At 46.9% G+C, this 18,428-nt stretch overlaps 1 protein-coding gene across 1 annotated transcript; it reads left to right on the top strand.

Annotated features, from left to right (window-relative positions):
- Window positions 1-423: 423 nt before the first annotated feature.
- WDR89 (WD repeat domain 89) lies at window positions 424-14,334 on the top strand. The gene is made up of 2 exons (XM_035104440.2): window positions 424-496; window positions 10,928-14,334. Exon 2 carries the CDS (start codon window positions 10,969-10,971, stop codon window positions 12,130-12,132), a length of 1,164 nt encoding a protein of 387 aa, XP_034960331.1. The 5' UTR covers window positions 424-496; window positions 10,928-10,968; the 3' UTR covers window positions 12,133-14,334.
- The last annotated feature ends 4,094 nt before the right edge of the window (window positions 14,335-18,428 follow it).

Below are 18,428 nucleotides of genomic sequence, written 5' to 3'. Positions count from 1 at the left end.
CGTTGTAAACTCTTGCAAGGAAATCCGGTAGGGAAAGGCGGCACTCCACAGCGCCATCTGGTGTCACAGTGTCATAACGCATATACAACGCTTTTTCTTTACCAATCTAGCTGAGAAACGGAGCAAAAGCAAGTTACAAATAAAAGCGCAGGAGTTGCAGTGCTGCTGATAGCACACATGGGCGTCGTTGAGCAAATTCTATGCATTCCACTCGTGCGCCCCTCAAATGGCTGCTTTTTGGTGTAACCCGGAAGTACTGGCCGTGCGCTGCCCTTGCCTTTCTTAACTCAATAGCCGGTGTGGGCACAGCGTTCGGAAAGCCACGCCCTCGCTGCTGTCTTGACCAATCATATTAGCGCAGGAGTACGTTGTCGTCGTTGCGTTATGAGCAGCCGGCCAATGGGGCTGCGCTGAGAGGAGGCCGCTGCTGGAGCAGGAAGGAAAAGTAGAGCACGCGGGGAAGGGAGTCGCTTCTTCTTTAACCCGCCTGCGCCAGGTAATACACGTGTCTTTCCGTTTGGTACGTGTGAATTGTGCGTGTCTTGTTTATTGCTTGTTTGTTCCGCATAATTTCTCCCCCCTCTTTTCGTTTGTAAATTACATTATTTATTTAAGTTGGGTTAGTAAAATAAAGTTATATACTCCCTGCTCATTTAAATAATTTTGCATTACGAATTTCCAGAAATTCCTGGACCGCCCTTCATCATTATTACTACTTTTTTGTTTTTTAGAAAAACATTTCTCACAACGGTATCTAAAACGATCCCTTCCTGAAATTACTTCGGTGGTGTGGGAAGTCCGGCCTTGGCTTGTGCACGTGTGAAAAGGACTAGGCAGTTGGTTTTGTTGTTCCTCATGTGTGCATGGGCTCAAACTAGAAGTGTGCATGCACACGAAAGCTCATACCAAAATAAAAACTTAGTTGGTCTTTAAGGTGCTACTGAAGGAATTTTTTTTATTATAATTCTCAGATTCCCAGGTTTCATTTTTTTTTAGAAAGTAACGTTCTTGTTTTAGTAGAACTTTTTTTCTTTTGAAATGTTTTAGATTTGTTGTTGTTAACTTTGCTGTGTTAAATGTGCATTTAATTCCCTGTTAATTATGTTGCTTTGAACCTAGACTTTCTATTTGATGTTCTTCAGTAAGTTTTTATTCTGGCTTGTTTTATTTGATGTTTCAATGTGTTGTAAAGCGTGCTGACATTTTTTGCTAAAAATATAAAACAGCATGGCAGAGACATGAATAATAATAACTTGAAATATGAAAAATGTGCAGGCACTATTCTTCTCTTTCTGTGTGTATCAGAAACTATCCTGGTCCCCCACTTTACATTGCTCCCTACCCCTTGTGTAAAATACCTGCAAATTCCCATGTATTTTTTAAAATAATTTTACATATATAGATTTTGTATTTTGATAACTTAGCAATATACGGTTTTCCCCGCCTTTCTCTCTCTCTCTCATGTGTAAGACTCCCTGCTCCGATTGTCTCAGTTACTGTACTGCTGTTACCTGAGTGGTGTGAGTAGCAGCTCATGTGAAATTGCAGACTGCAAAAGTGGTGATTGAAGGTGTCCTAAGACCGATTGAATTCATTCAGGTGCACACACGTTCATGGCACATGCGATTTGCAGTATCTCCCTACGTGGCCACAGTTGCCACGTAGAGAAAGCCTATCTGGCCCCGGCATTCCACATTCAAGGGTGTCACCACTAAGAAGGCCCTCTCTTTGGTAGCTGCCTACCTTGCTTAAATTGGCTACAGCACCTGAATCTGAGCCTGTGAAGAGACTCTCAAGATTTGGGTAGGTATATATGGTTTCCAGCAACTGGTTTTCAGAAGCATTGCTGCCTCTAACCACAGAGAAGTCACTTTGCCTCTCCTGATAAGTGAACTTAATTAATATGTTGTTGTTTAGTCGTTTAGTCGTGTCCGACTCTTCGTGACCCCATGGACCAGAGCACGCCAGGCACTCCTGTCTTGCACTGCCTCCTGCAGTTTGGTCAAACTCATGTTCGTAGCTTCGAGAACACTGTCCAACCATCTCTGTCGTCCCCTTCTCCTTGTGCCCTCAATCTTTCCCAACATCAGGGTCTTTTCCAGGGAGTCTTCTCTTCTCATGAGGTGGCCAAAGTATTGGAGCCTCAGCTTCAGGATCTGTCCTTCCAGTGAGCACTCAGGAATGATTTCCTTAAGAATGGATAGGTTTGATCTTCTTGCAGTCCATGGGACTCTCAAGAGTCTCCTCCAGCATCATAATTCAAAAGCATCAATTCTTCGGCGATCAGCCTTCTTTATGGTCCAGCTCTCACTTCCATACATCACTACTGGGAAAACCATAGCTTTAACTATACGGACCTTTGTCGGCAAGGTGATGTCTCTGCTTTTTAAGATGCTGTCTAGGTTTGTCATTGCTTTTCTCCCAAGAAGCAGGCGTCTTTTAATTTCGTGACTGGTGTCACCATCTGCAGTGATCAAGGAGCCCAAGAAAGTAAAATCTCTCACTGCCTCCATTTCTTCCCCTTCTATTTGCCAGGAGGTGATGGGACCAGTGGCCATGATCTTGGTTTTTTTGATGTTGAGCTTCAGACCATATTTTGCGCTCTCCTCTTTCACCCTCATTAAAAGGTTCTTTAATTCCTCCTCACTTTCTGCCATCAAGGTTGTGTCATCTGCATATCTGAGGTTGTTGATATTTCTCCCTTCATGGATCAATGCCTTGTCGTGGCGAAGGGGCTTGAATAACTCGGAGAAGCTATGAGCTATGCCATGCAGGGCCACCCAAGATGGACAGGTCATAGTGGAGAGTTTTGACTAAACGTGATCCACCTGGAGAAGGAACTGGCAAGCCACTCCAGTATCCCTGCCAAGAAAACTCCATCGACCAAGACAACAGGCATTAATTAACATACTACAGGGTTTTCAGGAGGACAGCATAGCTTTGTGTACTTAAAACTTTCTATGAATGATTAAGAATACATATAGTGGCACCATCTATCCCGAAGCTCTTCAGCCAGATATTTTGCTTCCTAGCGGTTTCATTCTGCTCTCATCACCCAGATCCATGTCCTTGGTGACATGTCTTGAGACTGGTAAGATATTGTAAAACTAGTAAAATGACAACTGCAAAATTCAAAATGGAGCTTTGCAAACCGCTCCCGATTTACACAGGGATTACGTTCCAAGGCACCACACGTTTAAGTAAAATCACGTATACAGCATTTGGAACACCATGAGAAACACCCCGTTCCTGCCATGTTCTGCCCCTTTTTGTGACATTGTTGGGTCACTTGTGGGTTCGGTGCAATGCACATATCGAATGTGCATAAATGGGGCTTAATGATTGTTGCTTAGAGCAGCGACTGCTCATCCAAAATTAAGCATGATCATTTCTTTACAGGGTCACAAAGGACACACAAGATACACATTTTTGCTTAAGCAAGTATTTTATAATTTATATCTTTTCCTTTTGGTCAATTTCATTGCCTTCCAGTTGGTTTGGGGGTTGTATTCCAAGTGTGTTGACCGTTACAGCCCTAACTGATCTGGGGATATCTCAGGAATTGTACACACACGCTCAAGTTTTTTACTTCGTTATTGAGGCTCTCCTTACTGCATTGCCAACAGAAAAAGTTGGAGGCCTTTTTTCAGCAGACGGAATCTTTATCTGTGGCGGTGCTTAAATAAAGGAATAATCTCCCAAGAGAGATTCATTTGATTGTGCCCGACTCTCTTTTTTTTGCTTGTTTCTAAACAGGCTTTTATGCATTTCCCCAGTCAGAGCCCTTGTTAGTTATATAGGGCTGTACAAAACGTTGTTCAGCTGCTAGTGCACGACCTCCTGCGCTAGCGGGATGAGTGAGTTTTTAATATTGCACAGCTTACGAACCCAGTGTAACAGTTGCACCAGCAGAAGCTTGCCGTGTAACCAATATCTTGTGTGCACCAAAGTTCATAGCAACGTCCCCCCACCCCCCAGTGCAGAACATTTTGCCAGTGGAACAAGCATGCTGTAGTTTAACATAGTGCTACGTTGGATATCACCCTTAGTCTGCCTTTGCCGTTTCCTTTCTTAGGATTCTGTTTTCCCTGTTGTTTTTGTTTATCTAGCTTCATCATTGCGACCGTTTTAAAATTTTGCTCGGTCCTTTTTGTTGCTGGTGTTAGAGACCAGGAGGTGCAGAGCGGTGGCTTAAAATGTCCGAGCTGTGAATCGGGAAGTCCCTGGTCTTAATCACACCTCTGCCAGGAATTCATTAGGTGGCCTTCAGGCAAGCCCCTGTCTCTCGGCCTCAGTCTGCCCATCAGAAATATGGGGGTAATAATACTCACTTACCTTGCAGGGACATAAGAATTGTGACTAGATAATGCATGCAAAGTGCTTTGGATAGAAAAACAGAATTGTAGAATTGTTGGAAGGGACCCTACAGGTCATCTAGTCCAACCCCTGCAATTTAGAAAGGCTATTTTTCAGCAGACTACTCCGTCCCCACCCCAGTCATCCTTTTTTTCTTTTCCTATGGTCACTTAACATTTCAGGACTACCAATCATTTTCAGTCCTCATTGGGCTTCTTGCCACCTTACGTTTGTTTTAAAAACGGGTGATTTCTTTTTGCACTTCTGTAACCCTTGGGTTTACTTCCCTGCATGCCTTCTAAGTATGCTGGTGCCTCTCTCTTGATTTGCAGAGTTCCTGTTCGGACTCCAAGCCGGTCAGCGCTCAGCACCTGCATTCATTATCAGAACAATATTTTCATTTGTGAGTCGCTCTGAGTTTGAAATCAGCCTAAAAAGGTGGGCCTGCAATTAATGATACATTTGGTCTTCGCTGTCCTTCGGGCTGGAAGCCGTTTCTGGGCACATCTCTGTTCTTCGAAGGCATAAAGATCTTCCTTTCCCCCAAGACGGATTCCAGAGGTGCCGAGCAAATTGGCTGCCAATTGCGTTGCATCTTCAGGTCCTATTGCCATGGAAACCTGGCTTCTAAAGTAACACATGTGCATTAGTGTGGGAATTGCGAGAGAGATGGAAGGCCTAGCCAGAGAAATGATTAAATGCAGAAAATGAGTCACACTCAAGACTTATTTTTAAATAAGAATTGTTTTCTGGAGTTTGCTTTGAGCTGTTGCTCCCAACCTTGGGACTGTTTTACCTCTCGTTTTGGTGGCTCTTTGCTTGAAATAGTCCAGTGCTGAAATGCTCGGCGTCTGCATTTTCGCAAAGCACTCAAGAGCTTCAAATTATTCTTTTCCGTAATCAGGAAGTGCAGGCTTCGCTTCCGGACTACCATGGAAAAGCAGTGGCCTATTCTGCTGAATGCATGGCTTAGGTCAAAGGTGGGGGAAACTAGCCTGCAGGCCAAAAGTGGTCTGCCAAGACCCATTGATTCGTCCTTGAGGCTGTTTTGAAGAAGCCAGGCCCTCTGCCCTACATGGCATCAAGTGCCTCTGTCCTCCTTTTCTGGGCTAAAAGCATCCTTCAGAGGCAGAGCAAATTGACATCATCATTATTAGAATCATAGAGTTGGAAGAGACCACAAGGGCCATCCAGTCCAACCCCCTGCCAAGCAGGAAACACCATCAAAGCATTCTTGACATATGCCTGTCAAGCCTCTGCTTAAAGACCTCCAAAGAAGGAGACTCCACCACACTCCTTGGTAGCAAATTCCACTGCCGAACAGCTCTTACTGTCAGGAAGTTCTTCCTAATGTTTAGGTGGAATCTTCTTTCTTGAAGATGGAATCCATTGCTCCATGTCCGCTTCTCTGGAGCAGCAGAAAACAATCTTTCTCCCTCCTCTATATGACATCCTTTCATATATTTGAACATGGCTATCATATCACCCCTTAACCTTCTTTTCTCCAGGCTAAACATACCCAGCTCCCTAAGCCGTTCCTCATAAGGCATCGTTTCCAGGCCTTTGACCATTTTGGTTGCCCTCTTCTGGACACGTTCCAGCTTGTCAGTATCCTTCTTGAACTGTGGTGCCCAGTTATTATTATTATTATTATTTATTTATACCCTGCCCATCTGGCTGGGTTTCCCCCGCCACTCTGGGTGGCTTCCAACAAATACCAAAATACATTAAAATATCACAGATTAAAAACTTCCCTAAACAGGGCTGCCTTTAGGTGTTTTCTAAATGTCAGGTAGTTGTTCATCTCCCTGACCTCCGATGGAAGGGCGTTCCACAGGGCGGGCGCCACTACCGAGAAGGCCCTCTGCCTGGTTCCCTGTAGCTTTGCTTCTCGCAGTGAGGGAGCCGCCAGAAGGCCCTCAGCGCTGGATCTCAGTGTCCGGGCTGAACAATGGGGGTGGAGACGCTCCTTCAGGTATACAGGACCAAGGCCATTTAGGGCTTTAAAGGTCAGCACCAACACTTTGAATTGTTCTTGGAAACGTACTGGGAGCCAATGTAGGTCTCTTAGGACTGGTGTTATGTGGTCTCGGCGGCCGCTCCCAGTCACCAGTCTAGCTGCCGCATTCTGGATTAATTGCAGTTTCCGGGTCACCTTCAAAGGTAGCCCCACGTAGAGCGCATTGCAGTAGTCCAAGCAGGAGATAACTAGAGCATGCACCACTCTGGCGAGACAGTCAGTGGGCAGGTAGGGTCTCAGCCTGCGTACCAGATGGAGCTGGTAGACAGCCGCCCTGGACACAGAATTAACCTGTGGCTTCATGGACAGCTGTGAGTCCAAAATGACTCCCAGGCTGCGCACCTGCTCCTTCAGGGGCACAGTTACCCCATTCAGGACCAGGGAGTCCTCCACACCTGCCCGCCTCCTGTCCCCCACAAGCAGTACTTCTGTCTTGTCAGGATTCAACCTCAATCTGTTAGCTGCCATCCATCCTCCAACCGCTTCCAGGCACTCACACAGGACCTTCCCCACCTTCACTGGTTCTGATTTGAAAGAGAGGTAGAGCTGGGTATCATCCGCATACTGATGAACACCCAGCCCAAACCCCCTTATGATTTCTCCCAGTGACATGCCTTGTTCTACCTCCTCCAGACGCATTGGCTTGTCTCTGCACCTGGAGATGGTCTGTAGCTTAGGAGTACAACATCTGTTTTGCATGCAGAAGGTCCTAGGTTTCATTCCCAGTACCTCCAGTTGGGGGTGGGGTGGCGGAATTTCCTGTCTTGAAACCCTAGGAAACGGCTTCTCAACACGGTAGACAACACTGAACTTGGTGAACTAATAATGGCTTGACTTTGCATCGGGTTCCTGTGCTCCTATGCGATACATGGGTGTCGTTAGTAGGTTGGGAGAGCCCTTAAGGACTAGAAACTTGGAAATGATGCGCCGAAAATAGTGAGATCCCCAGGGCAGACACTAAAAAGCCAGGACGAAGTGGTAGCAGTAGAAACAGGGAAGAGGTTGTTTTTTTAGCAGCAGTGATGGTGAGGGAGAGTGAGAGACAGCAGGAGAGAAAGCAAAGATCTTTGCTTTCTCTCTGGTCTTGGTGGCTCGACGCAGGCAGACGCAAGCCATGCTTGGCATAAATATGACGACACCACTGCTTTGCGTGGGGTTTGCTCTCCAGCGGTTACTTACCGCAGCGGCCTTGCTCTCAGGAGATGGCAACCATTGTGAAAACTGCATCGTTGCCAAAAGAGTCTCTGGGAGGAGGAAGAATGTAATTCATGAATCACCGGTGTCTATTTTTGAAAACCTTGTAGGATTTAAATGACTCACGGATCTCTCTTTAGCCTAAGAAATGCTGTTTATAACTAGTGTGTCAAAGACTGAACATCTATATCTATATCCCAGTAGCATTAAAAGTTACGCGGACCGATATTTCAAGCCTGCCATGGAAGGTTTTATAGTCCTTTATCACCTCCAATATACTCTTGGAGAAAATGGCATTTCAAACGCTACTTTTTGCAATCAGTAATCAAATATTGAATTCCAATTAATTCTTCTAGTCACCCGGTGCAACATTTCGAGGTCTTCTCCCTGGTGTATCATCTTCTCCCTGTGAACCGTGGTTTGCAAACTGAAAGCTAAGCTTTGCATCTCTTTGGAGCAAATTTTACCTCTAACCACGGTTTCACATGTCATGTCCATCCATACAAACCATAGTTTCTTTGAAATGAGGATAGTTGGTTTACGGTATTTATTTCATTATGACTTCAGGAGAGGCAACAGAGTGGAAGGGGACGCCGTTCCCTCTCCAAGACAAGAGACCTGGCCATGGTTTGACAGAGCAGCTTGGCTTCTCTGCCATGGTGGGAGTTCAGCTGGGCTGTGGTGAGAGAGACAAGCTGATGGTCCTAGCCCCCAACTTGGGTGGAAGTCTGCAGGGGCAGATTAAGTTGCTCCAGCACCTGGGGGCAGGGCGTCACCACACACAACGCATGATCATACGCAGCACACATGCATCATACACAACACACATGCGCATGGCAAACCGCCCCACCGCCATACGAGGCTTGGGAGGCGCCTGGTAAAAAGCCTCACTCCTGCTCCAGCGGGCAGAGGCGAGGGCTGGGCTAGGGAGGGCAGAAGCCCTTTAAAAAAAGTCCTTAGGCTCACACCCTACCCAGTTGCCCGAGACACCTCTACAAGCCACAGTGAGCAAAATTCCACCACAATAATATTTGGGGAGGGCATGCTGCTACAGCGGCTTCAGGTTCACTTTGATCCCCCCCCCGGCCTCTCCCGCTCAATATCCAGCGGTTTTTCTGTAGGAAGTTATTGATACCCGCTTTTCTATACATATGCAAATAATGGCAGTGCATTCTGGGTACCTTTCCGGGAAATCCCAAATTGGTTGACCTCTGAACATGGCTCTGTCCGTGGCAGAGAGAGGCTTGTTTGGTCCCATGGTTGAGTGCTGCATGTACCTTCCTTAATCTTGTGATGGATGACCTTTGAGTTCCCTCCTGATTCGATGATAGTCTGATTGAAACAAAGGGGAAAAGCGGGGTGTGTGTGTGTGTGAAAAGCAGTATTTAAGCCAGTATTGTTGGACTACAACTTCCATCATCCATGCCCATTGGCCATGCTGGGGGCTGTTGGGAATCGCAGTCCCAACAACAACGGGAGGGGCAGCTGGTTTCGCCGCTGCCCACGATTTGTGGGATAGAGGTTGCTGAAGTGAGGTGCTCGACTCAACGGTCGGACATTGGGCCAAAGGACCAGGACCCAGAGTTGGGACTCTGGGTGCAGTTTAACTTCCTGACAGTAAGAGCTGTTCGACAGTGGAATTTGCTGCCAAGAAGTGTGGTGGAGTCTCCTTCTTTGGAGGTCTTTAAGCAGAGGCTTGACAGGCATATGTCAAGAATGCTTTGATGGTGTTTCTTGCTTGGCAGGGGGTTGGACTGGATGGCCTTTGTGGTCTCTTCCAACTCTATGATTCTAACCTCGCCCTGTCTGGTCTGAGGACTGAACGTGAGCCATTAACCCTTTGCCATGTATTATTTCCCTGACACAGCCACCTACTCCCTCTCTCATAACATCCAGAAACTGCACTTTGCCCAGAAAAACTTGATGTATATGAAGGTTGGGGGGGAAATGCAGGCAAAAGGGGAGTCGAGCTATTAACAACCCTGGGATTAATCGCCTTGGATTTAATAGGTGAAAACAGCAGGTCCTGCGTTTGCAGGCTTCCCATCTGCCCCGACAATGTCTGCAGCTGGCTGCCTCCCAGCTCTTAATTTCCCATTGTGCATGGAAGATCACGACTTCCCTACTTCTTCCATAAATGTGACCCGGTAGGTAGAGGGGGGAAGGGCCTTCTCTTGCCTCCTATTGAAACTCTTCCCATCAAAAGTCTCGCAGCGGCTTCCTCTTCCAAAGAGGAAGAGCCTCTGGCTACACCCTGGACTCTCTGCCTGGGTTGTTTGTTTAACCTTCAGCCGGGCATTCCTAACGAGAGGTAGGGTTCCGTTTTCTCCAGCTGACATTTTGCCACATGTCCGCGGCGCGACTTAATGAGATGTGGCAGTCGACAAAAATACACCCTCGTCGGTTATTACCCCATTGTGTGGGGTGCTGCCCTTTCCTCTGGAAGGCGGTGCCCTCCGATGGCAAGGACATGTAAACATTGCCCCAGAAAATGTGGAAATGACTTTTTAAAAAAAGAAACATAAATGCAGATTTATACAATAGTAACCTGGAAGAGCTCCAGATGTGTTCTCCTTCCAGATCTCCACAATGTCTCTTGAGGAAGTCCAGGGAAATGCTCCTCAAATGCCTGATGGCTTCATCACTTCTTTTTCTTCTGAATGGAAACTGAAGGAACATTTGGCTGGATGTACCTTAGGGACGGGCAGGTGGGGCTACCCCACCTGTCAATCACCTGGCGTCACAGTGATGTCAGTTGGCTTGTCTTTGCCTGCGTGGTTTGCTAGTAGTACATCATCTTTTATCGAATGGAGATGTTATGCTGATGATGATTTGGGTTGCATTGTGTTGTGTTGGTTTTATTCTTACCCAGGTCTTAGCAGTGTTTTAAAACTGGCCTTTAGGAGTATTTACTTCTACGCTGACTTGTAAACTAGGGATGGCCAATTTCATCTGGCCCATAAAAGGCTCTGGGCAATTTCATTCAGGCTCTGGTTAAAGTTTGCTCCAAACCTCAAGCGTAAGGGGAAGAAATGAGAGATGGCATGCTTGAAAGTGTTGATATCTATCTCTGTTGGATTTTGTTTATAATGCCCTGGCTATCCCTCAGAGGACATAACTCCAAACTGATGGATGACACCAACTTTATTGTGGCACTCGAAAAGGTCAGTTTCCAGAGCGCAATGCTCCCCCCATCCTCAAAACCACTGCCAGGATAGTAAGAACAGCTCTCAAGCACAAACACGCTGACTACCCTTGATTTAAACCACTAGTGGAACCTTTCTTGTGACGAAAAGTGCTCTTGAAAGGATTAACAGCGGAGGCTTTATTTAATTTGGTCTTATTTCTATTTTCCAGACCTCTACCTTCTTGAGGATGCCCTTTTAGTCGCAGTTGCTATGGAGAAGATCAAGGAGCAGTTTTCCAGTCTCCAAATAGCAAAACGGTGTGCACTGGCAGAAGACCCCACTTACCTGTTGGACTTGGATATTTCAAGGAGCGGAGGGAGCCAGCTGGTGGCCGTTTCGTGTTCCGATAAATCAATCAGGGTTTACGACAGAGAGGCGCTCACTTTGCTGCGGGAATATAGCAGCCGCCCCGGTCTGCTCAGCGGCGTCCGATTCGCACACACGTGTGAAAGTGTGTTGTTCTCCGCTTGCAGCGACGGAACAGTGAAATCCTGGGATACGCGCCTGGCGACTGCAGGGCCAGCGCAGTTGTTCCGTGGCTCCCTTTCAAATGTCTTCATTAGCTTTGACATAAGCTGCAACGACCTCATAGTCTGCGCTGGAACAGAGAAAGTGGGGGACGATGTTTTCATGGCCTTCTGGGACGCCCGGAGCGGCACAGGTAGTGTAGCTTCCAGCAAAGAGCCTCTGGGCTTCTACTCGGAGACCCACAACGATGACATCACCAAAATTCGTTTTCACCCCATCAAACAGAACCTGGTAGTTTCTGGGTCAACCGACGGGCTGGTGAACGTTTTTGACATTAACAAGGACAGTGAAGAAGATGCGCTGGTTGCTACCTGCAACTCTGACTCGTCGGTCAGTTCCGTTGGGTGGTCCGGTAAAGATTACCGGCAGGTCTATTGCACGACGCACAACGAAGGGTTTTGTCGATGGGACCTTGCCCAGCTGGAGACTGAGGAGCCAGTCACATTGCTGCATGTTCCAGATGCCCGAGAAGCGGGAAGTGGAGGTAGCACCAAGCTGGACTACTTAATCGGTGGCTTGTACCATGAAACGATGGACAAGTTGGTTGTCGTTGGGGGAACGTCAACAGGAAGCATCTGCCTCCTGGACTGTGGGGTTGGTGGCCTGAGTTCTGTAGGAGTCCTTCACGAGGGGCACTCTGCTCCCATCCGCTCTTTCTGCTGGAACGGGGCAGATGATTCTTTGCTGACCGGAGGGGAGGATGCGCAGTTGTTGCTATGGAAACCTGGAGCTGTGGGGAAAGCCTTTGGAAAGAAGACTTCTATGAAGACTGCTTCCTCCGTTCATCAGCGGCTGAGAGTTCACCAGCACACTTTCAAGAGCAAGAAAAAACGGACATCTTTGTAAAGAGGCGGCGGCGGCGATGGGGAGTGAGGAGGCCCCTACCTGAAAGTGATTCCAGAAGGGTACCTGCCTTAGCCCGTTTCAGGGGGGAAATAAGTCCCGCAGCACCTTGAAGCCTTAATTTATTATGGCATAATGTTTCATGGACTAAGGTCTGCTTCATCACGCACGGAAGCTTATGCCATAATAAATTAGTTGGTCTTTTGGGTGCTGCAGTTTCCACTCGTAGAGAGTTGACCTTTCGAAAAGCTGCAACACTTTTTTTGGGGGGGGGTGAGTTCCTTGCAGGTATTTGATGTGTGCAGCTCGACAGCCGTGACCTTGTTTACTCGGAAAATATCCTCTCTGTGTCCGTGGGGACCCCAACTTCCAGCAAAGTTGGCACGGGATCGGTGCCTCGATATGAGAAGCCTGCCAAGCAAATTAAAAGGCATCATTCTTTTGTCTGAGGCTGCTTATGACAGGCTTGTTCAAACATTGCTCTCTAGATCCCAACAGCCCGAATTATATTTTGCTAAAGATGGAATTTTCTTAAAACAATGCCGGAAGTCACGGGGAGTGGAGGAAGAGGGAGATAAGCCTACTAAAAGAGGCATAAGGGACAAACTGAGAATGGCAAGATGAGAAAGTTCCCTTCTGCACCCCCTCAGTTCTGTGAAACTTGATATTTGTCACACAAGGCACACTGGACACACACAGCATCTCTCTAATTTTGGGCTGGGGCTGGGGACTAGCCTGTGACCTCCAATCACCCCTGAGCATTTGCTGCAGCTAATGGATGTTGTAGTTCTTGCCTGCTTCCGATTTCATCCATTTCCTGCAGGTGGGAAGGGAACTATTTGGAAATACTACAAGCTGAATACATGGTTCCCATGATTTGGGGGCGCACACACCCAGTTCCTTATTTGTTATCAGAGGCCATTGTGCATTTATAAGCATTGTGCAAACGTATGACTGTTATGACTGGAGACATTTATTGTGGATCTTGGAGGGGAGTCTTACCAGGCATGGAAGTTTATGATTTTTGGTAGTGCAACCATTATTTTGAGGTCTTGGGGCATATTGGGTGATGCCCAACTAAATCTTACTGAAAAATAGACCCATTGAAATTACTTAAGCCCGTTGATTTTACTGGATCTACTCTGATCATAGCTAATTCGCTCATTCCCTTTTTAGTTCCTCTTCTGAATGAGTTGTTTTTCAAACTTTGGTCCGGATGAGGAACCGAAAACTGGGAATTGCTAACTAACTTTAGCACTGCGTATCACATCAAGACACAAGGTAGTTTGTTTCAATCTCTGCAAACTATCAGTTCCCTGAAATCCATGGATATAAAAATAAAAGTCTGGAATCTGAAGCTATGGATCTTCAAAAACTGATTATTATTAGAGAAAATGTTCTAGAAGAATCATAGAATCATAGAGTTGGAAGAGACCACAAGAGCCATCCAGTCCAACCCCCTGCCAAGCAGGACACACCATCAAAGCATTCTTGACATATGGCCGTCAAGCCTCTGCTTAAAGATCTTCAAAGAAGGAGACTCCACCACACTCCTTGGTAGCAAATTCCACTGCCGAACAGCTCTTACTGTCAGGAAGTTCTTCCTAATGTTTAGGTGGAATCTTTCTTGAAAAATAGACCCATTGAAATTACTTATTTTGTAAATGATACATGGATTCATGTGGCTGATTTTGTAGGCACATCGTTGCTTTGAAGTTGTGTACGATACCCAGATTTACTTAATACGATGATCTGTCAAGGCTGGAAACAGGCACTGATTGGTGGTCTCTCCCCCACCCCCACCCCCACCCCGAGAGCTGGCACCAGTTTGAAACCAGGACTGTGTCTTGTATGTTTCTCCCCGTCACTTGGCAGTAAACAGGTGTTGCTGATTTTTTAAAATATAGTTTCTTTTCTTTCTGGATTGATGCTGACAGTAAGAATAACAGATCAAGGCTAGGAAATAATAAAAAAAATCCTTTTGTTTACTACTGTGTGTGTGGTTTCTGTAACCAACTCTCCAATTTTTCCCGACTTGCCAAAGCTTAGTTTTCAAAAACGAAAGCAGTTTTGTGCATTTTGTATTCTAGGCAATATCCATCACAGTCAATCTGTTAGCATAAACCTTCAGCTGTGCAATTAGTCTTTCCTTCCCTCTTTTCTCCCCATGCACCCACCCCAACAAAATACTAAAAACACGATACAACCTCAGCCATTTAAAACTTCCCTAAACAGGGCAGCCTTCAGATGTCTTCTAAAATTCAGATAGTTCTTTATTTCCTTAACATCTGACGGGAGGGCGTTCCACAGGGCGGGCGCCACCACCGAGAAGGCCCTCTGCCTGTTTCCCTATAGCTTCACTTCTTGCAGTGAGGGAACTGCCAGAAGGACCTCGGAGCTGGGCCTCAGTATGCGGGCTGAACAATGGAGGTGGAGACGCTCCTTTGGGTATAAAAGGCTGAGGCCATTTAGGGCTTTAAAGGTCAACGCTAGTGCCTGTAAAAATCAAGAATACTCAGCTAGGTAGAACAGCGGTCTTGACTCGTGCTTTTCCACTGTCAGTACAGCTGTATCTTCTGCCTACAGCATTTCAGGTTCTGGCTCCTACAATTGACCTCCGAAGAATCTGGGTTGAAGAACGTTCCCTCCACGGTACAGATCCAAGTTTGGCTTCCTGCAGACTTGAGCCAGCTCCATCCCCTCGGACAGAAATACTGCAATGCTTGTTGGCTATTGCTTGCGCCCCTGAACTTCTCTTGTATTTAAAGAAGATTGAAAAAGCCGTGCAGCCTAAATTTACCTCCCTTTGGGGATCTGTAGATCAGCACGGTGGTGGGTGGGATGAACTGACATTTCCCTTTCCTTATCCATATGGCAATGGCGTCACAAAAGCAGGCATGTGGACGGTTGCTTGCTGTGCGATGAACTTTGCTATTGCCATACATACAGCAGACACGATGTTGGCAGTTGTCAAGTACATGGTGTCGGAGATCGTCGCTCACTGGACCTCTTCAGACAACTTCATCTGCTTGACTTGTCAGCTTTTAAGTGGCTTTGGGTTGGGCTCAGCATTTGAGGGATTCCACACGCCCCAACTGTGGTGCATTTTGAGTGGGAAGACAGTGTGTCACCTCTGGAAAATGGCCAGGTAAAATAGAAAGACGTCAACCTTAGGTTTGCAATCCTATATACATTTACATGAGAGGACATCCCACTGAACTCAATGGTGCTTAACCTCTGAACTTCTGGAGAAGGGCCATAGCTCAGTGGCAGTGTACAGGCAGAAGGGCCCAGGTTCAATTCTCGGCATCCCCAGGGAAGGTTGGGAGAAGCACCTGCTTAAAATCCTGGAGAGCTGCTGCCAGTCAGTGTAGGCAATACTGAGCTAGATGGACCTCTGGTTTGACTCTGCTGCAGCGTTCTTCTTCTTCTTCTTCTTCTTCTTCTTCTTCTTCTTCTTCTTCTTCTTCTTCTTCTTCTTCTTCTTCTTCTTCTTCTTCTTCTTCTTCTTCTTCTTCTTCCCATCTGACTGGGTGTCAAGTATTGGCATTCCCCTCTCTGGTAGCTCACCGATAACAATTAATGAGCATTTGGTAGAGTTATAGTCCTTTTATTACAGCATTATGTTACAAGCACAAACAGGCAACCCTCCACAGGGATATTGGTTCCCTACTCTGACTCCTCACTTCCAAAGCAAGAAGTGTGCCGAAGGGAAGTCCCTCCATCCCACGTCTCCTTTGTTCTCTGACACGCTTGGACCTCCAAGTTTGGGGAGGGGGGAAGGAGGGGCTCCCCCCCACTCTCTATTGATGTATCACCCAGCTGCTCCCTCCCTTCTGGTTGCTTAGCTACTATCTCCTAGCTGGGTAACTCCTCCCTCAACTGTGCAGCTTCTGAGTATGCCTGTGTCTCTGCTTCTGGAAATGCTGGAAGCGGCCGGGGGGGGGGGGGTAATGTTAGGAGCTGATCTCCCTGCGACTGCATTACCCAATCCTCCCAACCAGACCAGCCCCTGACACTGGGTCGCCCCAGCCACTCTGGGCAGCTTCCATCAACATATAAAAACACAATCAAACCTCAAACAATAAAAACGCCCTGATATAGGACTGCCTTCAGATGTCTGGACCTCAGTGTCCGAGCCGAATGATGTGGCTGGAGATGCTCCTTCAGTTGTTATAAGGCAGCTTCCTATGTCACAGACATGCCTAGGATTGAAGCTAACCTGCCCAAAGAGTTGTGCTGAATCTGTCAAAGAACAAACGTGGCAATCACAGTGGACATGAACAAGTTTTGAGAACCATGTTATGTAGAAACATGCATTAAAAGATGATGCTCTGGGTGGATACCACCCATTCTTGTATAGAGACAGTGAACTTACGGTGCTGTAGCTGGAAACGATTCAGATCCGTGGAGGACAAGCATCTGCATGTTGCGCAGCGGAATGTTTAATGATTAAAAAAAATCGGCAAGGACTGATGTTGTGGCAGACATACAAGAGGACCCCCCATATTTAGCAGTGTCAGTCACCCTCACCTCCTCAGCCGCTCCAACCTTCCTTTTTGCATGTAAGACTTTCCTTGCATTTCTCCAGGAAGTGCCTCACTTAGCAGGAAGGTGGCTGCAACCACAGATGGCTGCACCAACTACATTAGCATTTCCCCATGCACCTTAGCATCTAGAAAGCGGCTGCATGAAGAGCAAGCCATTGTTTAAAGATCTGAGCTGGCATAGAAACTGGCTCCCCTAACTCCTAGGGGAGGAATAAAATGAATTGCAGAAGTTCTTGGATTTATTTTTATTTTAGTTTATTTATATGAAGCTTACTAGCCGCTTGTCACCCGAAGGTCTCCAAGTGACTCACAGCAAATAAAAATATATAGTACATAATACCATAAGAGGAAAAGCAGGGGAGGGGGGAATTGTAGACTTGGAGGGTCATCCAGTCCCACCTCCTGCAAAGCAGAAATCTTTTGCCCAAGGTGGGGCTTGAACCCCGGACCCTGAGATTTAAGTGTCTCGCACTGTACCGACTGAGCTATCCCAGCTGTCATGGGGAATGATGTTAATATGTAATATCACATCCATGGAAAAGCAAAACAAAGAAAAGCGTACCAGCCGCATAAACAATGGCAAACAATAGTAACAATACTTAAATAATAAAGAAGGCAATACTTTATGTTACTGCGATGAATTGAGGGAACCCTCGGGGCAGATATAGCGGGCATGCAGGGAATGGAAGCAGAAAAAAGTTACCCTAAAAGTTAAAGTTTTAGCGATAAGTTACAGCTAAAAGTTCTACTAGGGTAACTGGCTGAATCCTGCCCCTTGATGCCTTGCATGCTGTTGAGAGGCTTAACTTTCTTTGGCCCATAACAAGTCAGCCTTTGCCACAGTGGTAGGAGCCTGCCTGCTGCCTGCAGTGCTCTCTGTGTTTCAGAGAAGCCTATCTAGTGCCAAATTATTCATAGTAAGGCTCTGGTCTCCGATTAAAGCTCTACATGCTGTGCTTATCCAAGTAGGAAAGGGGGAAGAAAACCCTCTTCTGGAATAATCCCACAACCTGTGTCTCAAGGGGTTGTCGTCCATTTATGGAAGCATTAATTTGCCAGTCTATTTTTAAAGTTTCGGTCTGAGCATGCTGGGGAAATCTGCGCCGTGCCCATCAGAGAAGCTGCAGGAAGGCCTTCCTAAAGCAACCAGTTGCATTATCAAAACATCAAAACCCGGGTTAATGGGACAACTTATCAAAGCCCCCCCAAACTGGTTGGTCTTATATGGGACGGAACTCAAACCATATGCAAAAGTTAAAGGGAATTAGAAAGATTGAAGGTTGTTCCCCTCCCCCCCCAAGTGCTACAGGCGTTCTGGTCGCTGCCACAATTTCTCTATGGTATAACATACCAATACTAGTATCATGAAGCCCGTTAAATTAACGGGTGCTAGAATTAATTAGCGGGGTTCCCCCCCGATGACTCACCCACCGCCACCACCTCAGCCCCTCACTCAGTCCCTTCCCCCCCCCCCGCCCCAGCCAGCTGCCTCCTCAGCTTCCTCTCTCCCTCCCCATTTCCCACCCTCTTTTTTCTACTCCTCTTTTCTCTCTCCCCTCGCTGGTCCCAGTTGCAGCAGCCCTTCAACCCCCCCCCCAAATCCACACACTCTTCCAGGGACTAATTCCCCCTTCCCCCGCAGGTGCGCCCGCCCGCCCGCTCTCCTGCTTTCGCCCCTCACTCGCAGCTCGCGCTCTCTCTCTATCCACACCCACCTACCCTCCCTTTCCCTTTTGCCGGCACACGCCT

Source organism: Zootoca vivipara, chromosome 1 (genome assembly GCF_963506605.1).
Source record: "Zootoca vivipara chromosome 1, rZooViv1.1, whole genome shotgun sequence".
NCBI lineage: Eukaryota > Metazoa > Chordata > Lepidosauria > Squamata > Lacertidae > Zootoca > Zootoca vivipara.
This window is presented reverse-complemented; position numbering and strand designations above follow the sequence as displayed.